This window comes from Heterostelium album, assembly GCF_000004825.1.
Source record: "Heterostelium album PN500 unplaced genomic scaffold PPL_scaffold8, whole genome shotgun sequence".
Classification (NCBI taxonomy): Eukaryota; Evosea; class Eumycetozoa; order Acytosteliales; family Acytosteliaceae; genus Heterostelium; species Heterostelium album.
Window position 1 is genome coordinate 147,682 of NW_008805070.1, and position 13,466 is coordinate 161,147.

A 13,466-nucleotide genomic window follows, 5' to 3' on the forward strand; every position below is an offset into this window, starting at 1 on the left:
TTTTTCTTTACCAACTGTTCGTTTTTATTAAACTAATAACTATTACAAATTTATTTGTTACAAATAATTGATCTTTGGTTACTTTAGCACCCCTTCTATTAAAATGTTTAATTTAATCTTTTATTTAACCATAGATGCTTTTGCAATGGTTGATATGTTAGGTCATTTTTTATATTCTTTTTTGAGAGTTTAAAAGTAACTACCTCTGGATATAGTTTGATTGGTGGTTTAATTTGTTTTACCTTTGAATCTTTATCATTAAAGAGTGATTGATAAGGTGGTTTTATCATGAATATTAATTGTTTTGCTGATTTATCCGATCTCATCAAACATCCTAAGAGAGATATCTTATTTTTAGATTGACCAGTTTTGAAATTCTATATTAAGGGTAATCTAAATTAATAATTTGATTTTTTTTGGTAATATTTTATCCATTTAGAAATAATGGATGTTTGTACATACAAATAAATCCATTTTTGTTTCATCAAGAGATATATTAAAAAAGACCAACCTTTGAGAACGAATAATGTTGTCAATATCGCTGCTTGATACAAATATATCATATTCATCATCTTCTTCATGTCCATCACTGTCCGAGTATATCTCAACTTTGGTTTTCTTTTTGTTCTTTTTCGATTTTCTTTTCTTATTCTTATCCTTTTTTCTAAAACAACAACATCCACATATCCTTGAACATATATTTAATTTCCAACACGTACAAAGTGCAAAGATGACAAACACGATCATTCCAACTATAATCACAATGTTCCAAATACATTCTTTATGAGCAAAGTAACATAAAATATTTGGACTTTATTGAACATGTTAGTAAACTATTATAATTAATTGATTTGTCTTTTGTTAGTGAACTTACAAAGTACAGTAATTTTGACAAGATAATTCAGGTACAGCAGGGTTTGGTGTATCTCCAGATCCAGTTTCATTGTAACCAGGTACCTTAATGACAGTGTCGGTTGTATTGAATTTAATAAGAATCGAGTCAAACAATGTTCCCATAGCAAAACCCTTTAGATCGGCATAGCAATGCTGATTACCACCAAATTTAGTTACCGTTCTAATTTCGAATTTGGTTTCAACGATTTCATTTGGTTTCATGGTGAACACTTGACTAGGATTGTTGACTGTGATTGCCTCCGTACAGTTCAAAACATTGAGAACATACTGGGTGTTGGTCGCCCCGATATTCTTTGTTTGAATATAGAGATTGCCATCGGATGACATTGATTCGAATGTTTCGAGACGATTCGAAACAATGACACCTGGACTTTCTTTATAGACAAATGCAAAGTTGTCGGCTTTGATCTTTATGGTGACCAATGATGTCTGTTTGCCACTGAGCTCGACCTGAAGAAACAGATTGTTATTTCCGGTATTCTTGTAGATTTCAGCAGTGGCACCATAGTTCTTGATTAGATATTGACCTTTTTTGCCCTTGGCGTACAAAGCCATATCCTGATCTCTGAACTTCTTTATTTGGTTGTCTAAACATGAATTCAAAGGAGCGCTACATTGATTCGGTTGATTCTGAAAAGCTACATAATCCGTTGCGATCTTATTACATTCATTGGGAGAACCGACGTCTGACTTTGAGAAGATCATAGCTCTCATTTCGAAAGGCAGCTTGTGTATTGGGTTGTTCGGATCCGATTGTTCGTTGTTCACAAACAACATGCTGTCTTCAAAGGTTCTCAGTGCTTGTGGCGATGCAAAATCACCGACCAACTTGATAACGATACCATTGGCATTGAGAATTAGGTTGTCATTGCCTAGCCGGTAAGTCTGAGTCTGGCTAGCACCGGTGGTCACGTTAAACTGTGTGATGTTGACAACGATATCGTAGGTGGTTACGGGTGGTTCGATCGAGTAGGAATCGTAGAGGAGAGGTCGCTGAGCCATACACGATGCCGATGATGACCGACCGCCAAAGAGAGTACAAGAGAGATGCGAGCGACTGTCACGGTCGATACCGACATAGCTACCTAGGTCACAGCTACAGCAGAATCCTTGACTATATGGCACCTGATTACCAGAGGCGTCTCTAACGGTCGGACATGTATGATCGGACGGACTATCTTTACAACTACTGAAAAGCAAGTAGTCATTGGTGTAATGTACATTCTCGTATTTCTCCTCAGAATACGACTTTCTATAGATCAGAGATGATTTACCGTATTGTTTAGATTTTGAAAACGATATCTCCACTGGATAGACCAATGAAAATGTATCACCATTCTCATTTTTAACATCGTTTACTGTGAATTGAGATAATTCTGTATGGTCCTATTTTTTTGTTTTTTAAAAAATTAAAATTTTAATAAATTTATTTTATTTTATAAAAGATTAATTATTAATACTATTTATTTATACTTACTTGATTACTATCTATAGTCAAAGAGACAACAAACATTTTTTGACATTTTAAATATTGATTATCTTTTTTAGATTCTAGAGTACCATCGTCTTTACATATTTGGATCTGACTCGATGAAATCACATCACTATTTATTATATTTAAAATATAAATAAACAAAATTAATAGTATATATAAATATTTTTGTAACATGTTATAACTACAATATCTATGTCTAAAAGAAATGCTGTTGAGAGCAAAGTTTTTGGTTTTTTGGTCCGGAAACAACAAACACCACATACATTCTGCAATGAGTCAAATTGGAATATGATTGAATCATATAAATTTGTGTTAGCAATTTTTTTTTTAAAATTTTTTATTTTTATTTTTTACCAGTCACTTAATTCTCCCGATTTCAATGGTTGATCATTTTGATTCCAATATAAATATTAAGTATAAAACTGATACTATTGATTTTATATATAAAGTAATATCAAAATCCTAAATCTTTCTAGTGATAGATTAGAAGAGAAATAGAATAGAAATCAACATACTCTCTTTATCTTTTTGATACCTATGTAACACAATTTGAATCTTAGTGACATAGACACCAAATTAAAATCACAATCATAATATTTCTCCCAAATCCGTCTTAAAAGAAGATTTTATGAATGTCGGCGGATCCACTGTTGTTGGTCAACTATCAGCTGCACAACCAGCTGAATTGAAAGATTATCTGTACCAAGTTGGATAATGCTTAAATAAATAATGATAATAATATATAATAATAATAATAAGTAAATGCATTTTATTTTATTTTTTGCTAAAAAAAAAAAAACAAAAATATTTTATTTTATAAGATCAAATCTTTAAAACTATAAATTTTTTTTGGTTTAAGTTTCAAAAACAAAATAGGAAATGGTTGTTGATAAAGCATCATCAATGACAAAAAACGAGTAAAAAAAAAAAAATTCAAAAAAAAAAAAAAAAAGATTTAAATTTCAAAAAAATTAGCAAAATTATATTTAATTATGGGTATTCAAATTATATTATTAGCAATAATGTTTTGTAAATATAATCGAGTGGGGGTATACCTGCTCTTTGAGCACTCCAACATTACCAAAACAAACACCTCCCGTATTTATTTGCAAACAGAATAAAACAAAAATAAAATAAAAAAAACAAAAATAAAATCATTTCATTTTTATAATTGTTTTTTGAAAACAGATACAAATAAGATATAGATAAGAACTTATACAATACATTACACATTCATTACACTTCATTATAGTTCATTTACACTTTATAACATTACAGAATAACACTTCAGAATATACATATATCAAAAAGTGTAGTATAGTTAGTTAGTTAGTTTAGTTTGTTAGTTTGTTGTTTGTTTAATTTATTTAGAAATCAATCAAACATTTTCAATCTAAATATAAATAGTTATTATAGTTTTAGTTTAAACATTGTTTGTTTATTTAGTTGATTTGGGAATTAAAGAGAAATAAAGATGGGTGATAAAGATATGCCAATGGATATAATTACGGAGGAGAATGCACATAGATTTAAAATAGAGGATATCGATAGTAGTGATGAAGATCTGAAGGATATAGAATCTGTAAGTAACAAATTGAAAAGTGTTCACATGTGATTTGATTACTAATTCCGATTATTTCTTAAAACTACCTATTTTTAACTAAATCTTTGTTGAATTGGATGAATCCATCATTAATCCAACTTGTTATCATCGAATATCTATAAATCCGCTCTTGTCCCTAAACCAATTTAAAATTATCAAAATCCATATTATCTACATATAAATGTCTACCTATTCATATATTCTAAAAAAAATTTCTATATTCTACTGAATCCATACTCTAATCTTGTGTATCCATACAAACTATACATTATTTATATTATATATATTATATTTATTATTTATCCTGTTATATATCTCTATCTATCTCTATCTCTATATATTATTTGTATCTATATTATCTGTATCTGTACCTGTCTTTTATATATATATATATAATTAAATATAATAGATATTATATGAAAAGAATAAAAATAGTTTTGAAAGATTGGCAAATGATTTAATTACCGGTAAGCGAATTGTGTTTATCACGGGTGCCGGTCTGAGCGTACCGAGTGGTCTATCTGCATATAGAAATACAAAGAAGGCTATTTGGGAAGAGTTTATAGTTAATTGGGGTACAAGAAAGAAGTTTAAACAAAATCCTGCTTCTTGGTGGGTAAGTACTATATTCTCTAATTATTATTATTATTACTATTGTCTTTACTAATTATATATAACTTGTTTTAGAATCAATTTTGGTTGAGAACACATGAAAAACAAGAATATATAGATGCACTACCAAATACTGGTCATTTTGCAATAAACAATCTCATCAGACTCTGTAATACTAGAATTATCACACAAAACATTGACGAACTCCACCTGAAATCAGGTGTACCCGAACCAAAAGTAATCGAAATACATGGTCGAATTGGATTATATAAATGGTATGTATAAATGAGTTATGATTAAACTATATTATTATTATTATTATTATTATTATTACAAATTATATTAACTTCTTCTATATTATTAACAGTATTAAACCTGGTTGTAAATATACATATGATGAATCAATCTATGATTTAGATATAAACTCTTATGGTATGTCTATCTATTAATCTATCTATTATTAACTTGAGGAAATCCATTATTAAACATCTATCTGTTTTCTATTTTTCTATTTCTATTTTTTAAAATATAATTATATAGCAATAAATGGTACATCTATGAAAGATGGTAATTTACAAATTTCACCACCAAACTGTCCGAATTGTCGCTCACCTATTCTGCCGCAGTCGCTGCTGTTCGATGAAGACTACAATTCACATTCGTTCCTGCGATACCACGAAGCGATGGATTGGATCAGTTCGGCCGACGCCTTTGTCTTTGTGGGAACGTCATTCAGTGTCGGTATTACCGACGAGATAGTACTCCAATCGAACGAGCTCGGCAAGACAATGTACAACTTTAACTTGTACCGCGAGGACAAGTACCCTTCGATGCTGCATATACTCGGTGGTTCAGAGGTGACACTGCCCATGCTCGAGTGTATTGTTACCACCAAAGCACTGAAGATGGCAGGTCAGATGCTCTGGCCACACAGCGCAATCCAACAACTCTGTCAACAGAGCGCAAAGAAACACGGTTTCAAATGGGAAGTAGAGAAAGAAAAAGAGAAGAAGAAGAAGAAAAAGTCATCCAGCAGTCCATAATAGTAGTAATTTGAAAAAAAAAAAAAAAATTTGGATGGACACAAACAAAAAAATTAAAACCAGAAAAAAAAAAAATTAATAGTGGAGTTGGACACCACTATAAAAGTAATGATAGCAACAACATTAAAGTACTACTTAAAATAATTATAATTATAATAAAATGTAATTTTAAACATAATATAATTTATTATTATTTATATTTATATCTATAGTTATTTATATATTTATATTATTATAAAAAATATTATTTAATATATATTTATATATTTATTCTTCTTTCTTTCTCTCACTATTTTTTTCAATGCATTATTGAAACACTGTTTTTTTTTTAATGTGAGCAAAAAAACGTTGTTTGTTTGTCGAAAAATAAAAAATGGAATTATTTTTTGGAAAATAAAATATTTAATTAAAAAAATGGATTTTTTTTTCACATTTATTTTAATTTCTTTTTATTTCTTTTTAGATTTTTTTTTTTTATAATTTATATTTTAAATATAATTATTTTTTTGAATTAATTTATAAAATTTCAACTTTATAAGTTATAAATAAATAACATCTTTATTTTTCAAAAAAAAAGATTTTATATTTTAAATTGATACCCATTACTAAAAAAAAGTTCCAGGTGTGCTTCATGGAAAGAAAAAATAAAGAAAAATGGAAAAAAAAAAAAATATCTCTTAATCTTTCAATCATTTGATTTTTGATTGTATATTTTTAATTTTTAATTTGTAAAATAATTTACAAATAGAAAATTTTAATTTATCTATCTATTTATTTTGAAAAATGGATAGTGATATTATTATTTCTAATATGGTTTTCAATATTTATATTCAGAGTAAAATATTTCAGGCTGCTTTCAATGATAAACATTATAATTTTCGGTGGCGATTATCACTTGGTCTAGTTTCGAAACGATGGTTTGAATTTATAAAGTCAGCGGTATCACAATCGAAAATTGTAGTCAGATGTGATCATCTGAGGAGTGGAATAGGAACAATCAAACTTTATAGTGATTTCCATCATCTTTTGAATAGAGAATACTGTGTTTTCAGTTATGCCACCAGTATTCTAGTTTATCCAATGGTATCGTTCCCCTTGAATTTCATGTTGTCTCATTATATGGAGTTGTTTGGACGTATCTGCTCTCACTTCCAATCGGTTGTACTTCATTATGATTATAGTGTCGATACCGATTTCATGGGTATCATGATCGACGTGGTAAATAAATCGAAAAAACCGATTGCATTCGATGGAATCTACTCGAATGCCGAATCCAAGTTTTTCCAGGTTTTCAAAGAGTGTCGTGTTCCCATTAGATACATTCCAAACTTCCCATTGGCAGAATCAACAGAGACATCGGTTTCCACTGAGATCAAAGATCGTCTTCTTCGATCAGTCCAAAACGATGGTTATCTAGAGAAGTTAGGTTGTTATTCGTCGGTTCAGTTGCATACACCTATACCTTTGCAATCCAGCAGTTCGCTGAAATCATTTGAATATGTACTCTATCACAATGATCCGATCACTCATGAACTTGATTATCTCAGTCAGTGTAAACAACTATCGAAACTATCGATATCATTCAATAGTATATCAATGCATGCAGTCGAAATTGTAATGTTCATGTCAAAATGTGAAACTCTTACAAGTTGTGAATTCGGTCTGGACTTTTCAGATGTAATCATATCAAGAATCTTATCAAATCCAAACATTAGAAAGTTAAAGTTACAACGATGGGTTAAAAATTCACAGATGAATGAACTGCAGCCGATTCTAGATCAATTGAAACTGAATATTAATAGTGTTTCAGCATGTAGTCTTCCAAATACATCACTTAGAAGATTGGTATTTCAAGAAATACATAGAACCATTACATTGGATAATGATAACTATAAAGTCTTCTTCAATCCAACTACATACATTACAAGACTATCAGAGTTAACTATGAGGACAATACTTCCTGGACACAAAGAATGGTTATCTACTTTGGGTAGTGATACTACTCTAGAGTATCTTTCACTCAATTCCAATGTCTATTCTAAACTGGCATTTTTCAATTGTAATCATTTGGAGAATCTGATCGTATTGAATCAAACACTCAGAAAGTTATCTATTGGTAGTGGAGTGTCTATGAAGATCGATGACTTGAAGAGATTTGTGGAGATATTAGATAGTAATACATCACTACATACATTGGATATCATTGTAAATACTCAAAGGTGTGAGCTACCAGCTGCTCTTAATTCGCTGACTCGTTTCAAATTACATCGAATTCATGAAGAGCAATTAAATACAATTCATTATTACTATAATGGTATGGATCATAAAAAACTAATTTATAATTTATTATTTATAATTTTTTTATTTAATTCAAAAAATTAATTGAATAGTTAGGAATAATCATACTCTGAATGAACAATCCGGATTCAATCTCACTGGTCAAACAATTTACAGTAACTTTTTAAATGCATTGTCTTATTTTGGTATTAGAAAAACATAATAATTCTTTTTTCGAGATTAGACCAATTAATTTCCTTGTACAATAATATTTTCTGTTCTTCAATGGTGAATAAATCAAATCTAGTTGAAGTACTTCAATTCTTTTTCTTCTTTATATACACCTCTGAACTAGTTGAATATCGACTGATGGTCTTTTATTGTCTAATAATTCTGATTATCTTCTTTATTTTTTAAATCATAGCAAAAGTGCACTAGACCGCTATTTCAAAATATGTTTTGTTTATAGCTTGACTTCTATAACGATCCAAAGAAAGCGGAGCTTCCTCAACCAATGATAACAGTCAATCTGATGACACCACAACTACTTTTAGTTCCTGAATCAGTGTGTTATTTTAAAGACTTCTATCTTAAGAAATTTTAATATGGCGTCCATTTCTAGAAAGCGTGGTGGCAGACCGAAAGTGTTTTTTAATATGAGACTTTCCACGATAAATTTTGATGAGAGTGCGTTTGGTTTCCAATATTCTTTTACAACACAAAACAAATGGTGAATAAGTTGCGTCATAAAAAATTTTTTTGAAGTTTTTTTTTCTTCACAATTTTTATTTTTATTTTTTTATTATTTATTATTATTTTATATTTTTATTTTTTTATTATTATTTTTTATTTATTATTTTTTGAATTGCTTTATAACTATTTTTTATTCATTTTTTTTTTTTTTTTATTATTTTTTTTTTATTATTTTTATTTTTTTTTTTTTCGTTTTTGATTGATTTTTAAAAAAAAAAATATTAATTTTTGATTATTTTCTTCGATTACATAATTAATTTTATACTAACTTGGTAAAATGAATGGATTCACAGAAAAGAAAATCTACTTTCCCTGAAAGACTGAATTGCGATGAAACTGATGGAACCACAGTGACTAAAAGAAGATCCATGTCATCTGTAGCACCAACTCCAGTTATCGCACCAACTCAGGATGTTCAACCCCCCATCGCACCGGTTGCACAGTCTCCAATCATTACTGCCCCACAACCAACTACAGGTATTGTAATACCTAGCCCAATACCAGTTATTGATCAGTCCCCAGTCGATACTTCAAATATAGCTCCAACAACACCGTCTCCAATCATTGCTCCTGCAGCTCCAGTGGCTCCTTGTCCTAGCAGAGAAATAGTATGGGTGGATGCTGATGATAAGAGAGTCATTCCAGACCAGTCTCTTGAGGTTGTAGTCTTTGGTCTCCCAGTATCTCAAACTCCCATGGTACATCACTTGAAAAAAGTAGATTTATCGTATTATTCTTGCCCATCTATCTATTCTCCGCAATATCCGGTGCAACTGCGCCCAGCACGTGCTCTGGCAGAATCTTCCATATCAACAAATCATATACACAATGTAGATGAGAGCGACATGGACGACCGACAGTTCACCTCAGTAACAGTTCAATCCATCAAATGTAATCAAAGTAAAGATCCACACAGATTGATGAGCACATCGATGAATATCGTCAAAAATACCAATATCGGGAATGAAGTTCGTATTACAACAGAGGATTTGGTGCTTCTACATAAGAGATTAATTTTGGACCAGTTTCTATTCCTGGCTGAAAACAGAATCAATGACAGACTAGGGGTACGTGGCGGAAAATGCGTTACAAATCTGGATATTGGAACTGTGGAGTTTGGAGTGTTGGTGGCACACTTTAACAAGCATCAAACAGGTAAGTAATTATTTATTTTTATTTTTTTTTTTATACGTGTACACATTATATTTAACCTAATTAAATATTATCAGATACAAACATGAAGATGACCAACAATAAAGTAAAATACTGCATTGGACATCAAGATGTCCAAACTCCAACTACTACGTTTGAATTTTCTAGGTATAAATCAAATTCGAATATGAATGAAGAACTCTTTAAGCTACCACCATTATACACCGATGGATGGCACCAGAGTGTATTTGCAAGGACATCTGTTGGAACAAAGAAAGATATAATCAATTCAAAGATAGATTGTGTGTCTTTTGTATACAATCATTATACTTGGATGGTCACTTGTAATTTCAAATACCGTAATTGGAAATGTGATGCTGCTTGCGTTCGTGGCGCTGAACCACCAAAAAAGACCTTAATTGTGGATCATTTAACTGGTTGAATGACTAGTACTCATTTATGAAAACTATAAACTTTTTTTATCAATCTTTATAAACTCAAGAATCCTCATGGATCATGATTTCTGCGATGTATTAAAATAAATCTAATTTTATAACTTTTAATATAAAGTAATACAATTAATAAAACGAAGTCACGTTGAATATAATGTTTAAATTTATTGATAGAGTTTTCATCTCGGTTGTTAACGATTATTATATATTAATTTTCAAATAATTAATTATACAGATATGATATCTCCATTCCTCTGCTTCTTTGCTATCAAAAAAACCATACTCTAAAAGACCATTCTGACTTTGTCTTATTAAATCGATTTTGTTCTTCTGCCCCATTGAGTTGGTAGACCATTTTTGAGATCATCTAAAATTTCATTATTGTCTATAGAATGGAAACATTCGTCAATATTTCCACCAAGTCGAGGCAAAATAGGAATATTGGTTGTTGTGTGGTTGTAATGATGACGAAAGATGAAAAATCCATCATTAAAGTCTTCAGGGATCATTTGGGTACCATAATAGTGATGATTTAAATAATGAAAGAACTGAGTACGCTCTAATGGATTAAAAGCTGTGTGAGGAGTCTTAAATTTAGAGCCTTGACTATGAACTAATTCTTGGATGCACAGTAATATGAAGCCAAATTAGTTGATAGATTTATAAATTTAAAAAAAAAAAAACACAAAAAAAAAATCTTAAAAAAAAAAAAAAAAAGTTTTAAGATTCGATCATTTCGATTTTGCATTTTCTGGGATTTATGTTTTTTTCTGAGTTGAAAAAAATCTGTCCCTATTAAATATGATTTTTTAAGACCTGCCACCACGCTTAGAAATTAAGTTGTTTTTTTTGGTCCATATATCACACAAATTTATTTCATTAACGAAACAATTCATGTTAGCAATTGATAGCAACAACAACAACAATTTATTTAATAGTTATATTCAGAGATTTATATTTTCAATATTATTTAATGATAGTTTATATTGTTGGAAATGGAGATTATACTTGAATTTGGTTTCAAAGAGGTGGTTCACTTTTATGAAATCTGAATTATTAGAAAGTTCAAAGAAGATAAAGATTCAATGCCAATCTTCTTTACTTTTCGTGGAGGATGAAGAGTATGATTATCATCATCTCATTAGAGATACTTGTGTATTCAGTGTCTATCCTTCAACTTCTACCAATAATAGCATTACTCTTGTTATTGATGCAAGTGTTATAGATAAATGCATCACGACAGCCACCAACAAAGAGAAAGCAAAACAAACACTCGAATTGATCGAGCAACTCTGGAGTAGATACAGAATACATATCAAGTGCTCGCTAAGATGCTTGCAAACTTCAGTACTCGAATTCATCCAACGAATGAATAAACCGATCGACATTGAAACTTGTGGTGTTACAGGACATATATTGGTGGATGTTATCGATCGATTTCCAGAATTCACAGCAACCAATTTGGAAGAGCTCATCGATAATCCTGGGGAATATGATCTACTAAACAATCGACACCTTAAGAGACTCGACTGTTCTTCAGAGTACCAAATCACAAAGGAATTATCTATTCGCTCGACCTATTCATTGACTAGTTTCCATTATGAACTATATAATAGAGTCGAGAATGTAGATTGTGAAGTTAGATTTCTCAAACAATGTCCTCATCTTTCTAAATTTAAACTTTACATGTCATATGAAATCGTTTGCATCGAATCGTTGGTCGAGTTTATCTCAGAGTCGAAAACTCTCAAGAATGTTGTATTTCTCCATGACTTTGATGATTCTATTGTATCTGCTTTCATGATGAACAGCAACCTCAGAAAATTAAGATTTTCTAATCCTCGACAACACACCAAAAGCAATTGGAAAATTAACAAACAATTACCAACAATCATAAATACAACACTAAGATCTTTAGATTTTACAGTCAGACTTAGTTCAATTGATATCGATGATTATCAAATCTATATAGAGCCAACCAAATATTTTGTTAATCTTCAAACTTTGAAACTGGCAATGCTTACTATCAATAGTCATGATCAATGGTTACAATCACTTGGTAGCCATACAACAGTTCAATATCTCTCTATCTCTCATGTACATATGCTACGGTGTCCAAGTGATTATCATAGTAGTAATGTATTCAAACAGATTCTCACAGATAGTACGACACTTAGACGTTTGTCATTACATGATAACTTCTTTGAATCATTCAATGATCTCGATCATTTCATTCATTTAGTACATGAAAGTAAATCATTAGAGATACTTCATATCAACTCAAAGAAATACGATTACCTTATCTCCAATCTGAAACAATTCGAATATATTAGTTCAAATAGATATACTGGGCGTGTTTTAAAACATTATAGTAAGTAATTATATCATATAGTTACTTTAACAAATAACACAATCTTCTAACAATAAAAATTTGTTTATTTACCATAGGAAGAATCAAAAGCAATGATATTCAAATCACTTGATATTAGATTTAATATGCTACTTGTTAACAATAAATGTGTGAATAATAAATGTGAATATTTATGTGAGGAACAAATTTTTGTTTATATTACCAACATCAATTATCACTATGAAATGGTGGGATCTGGTATACTAGTAGTTAAAAAAAAGTTGAAATCATCATCAGTGTTAAAATTAATATATGTGTTTCTATTTTCAGAAAAGCAGTATGAAATTCACTCTGCAATAGTTTTTAAATTGATATCTGTAGGTAAATAATAAAAATTTAATTTTATCGGATTCTAACAATTAAATAATAAATAATAGTTTTAATTGAAAAAATATCAAAAAAGATGAAGATTTATCTTTTTTTTTTAATGTTATTTCTTATTGGAATGGTAATTTGTCAGAGTGATGACGATAATGAAGTTTGTGGACCTGTTTCACTTACAATAAAGCCAGAAGATAAAAAGTATTACAATGTTAATCTCAAAGGAAAGATGTGTTACAAACATTTCTATTTCAAATTCTACCAAAGTGATATGGAGTATTTTGAACTCTATAATCCATGGATCAACAGAGAAATGAATGTAGACTCTATTTTAATTGTCACCAATAATACTAAATTGAAACTAATCAAAAATATGGTGTTTATTAAAGATACCGATGGTCTCTATGAAATATTTATAGTGCCCAGACATTAG

At 29.9% G+C, this 13,466-nt stretch overlaps 4 protein-coding genes across 4 annotated transcripts; 3 read left to right on the forward strand and 1 right to left on the reverse strand.

Moving 5' to 3' along the window:
* Positions 1-107: 107 nt before the first annotated feature.
* PPL_07716 (HAP2/GCS1 family protein) lies at positions 108-2,711 on the reverse strand (the record flags this gene model as incomplete). Its single annotated transcript, XM_020578550.1, has 6 exons — positions 108-377; positions 463-657; positions 740-779; positions 875-2,301; positions 2,393-2,519; positions 2,674-2,711. The coding sequence occupies 6 exons, from the start codon at positions 2,709-2,711 to the stop codon at positions 108-110; spliced, it is 2,097 nt and encodes a 698-aa protein (XP_020431419.1).
* A 1,173-nt stretch (positions 2,712-3,884) lies between these two features.
* Positions 3,885-8,168, forward strand: PPL_07717 (SIR2 family NAD-dependent protein deacylase; the record flags this gene model as incomplete). The annotated part of the gene is made up of 7 exons (XM_020578551.1): positions 3,885-3,992; positions 4,423-4,629; positions 4,701-4,900; positions 4,993-5,057; positions 5,166-5,192; positions 6,606-7,982; positions 8,059-8,168. The coding sequence occupies 7 exons, from the start codon at positions 3,885-3,887 to the stop codon at positions 8,166-8,168; spliced, it is 2,094 nt and encodes a 697-aa protein (XP_020431420.1).
* Positions 8,169-8,979: 811 nt separating this feature from the next.
* PPL_07718 (uncharacterized protein) lies at positions 8,980-10,292 on the forward strand (the record flags this gene model as incomplete). The annotated part of the gene is made up of 2 exons (XM_020578552.1): positions 8,980-9,853; positions 9,928-10,292. The coding sequence occupies 2 exons, from the start codon at positions 8,980-8,982 to the stop codon at positions 10,290-10,292; spliced, it is 1,239 nt and encodes a 412-aa protein (XP_020431421.1).
* A 1,051-nt stretch (positions 10,293-11,343) lies between these two features.
* Positions 11,344-13,466, forward strand: PPL_07719 (uncharacterized protein; the record flags this gene model as incomplete). Its single annotated transcript, XM_020578553.1, has 2 exons — positions 11,344-12,673; positions 13,090-13,466. 2 exons carry the CDS (start codon positions 11,344-11,346, stop codon positions 13,464-13,466), a joined length of 1,707 nt encoding a protein of 568 aa, XP_020431422.1.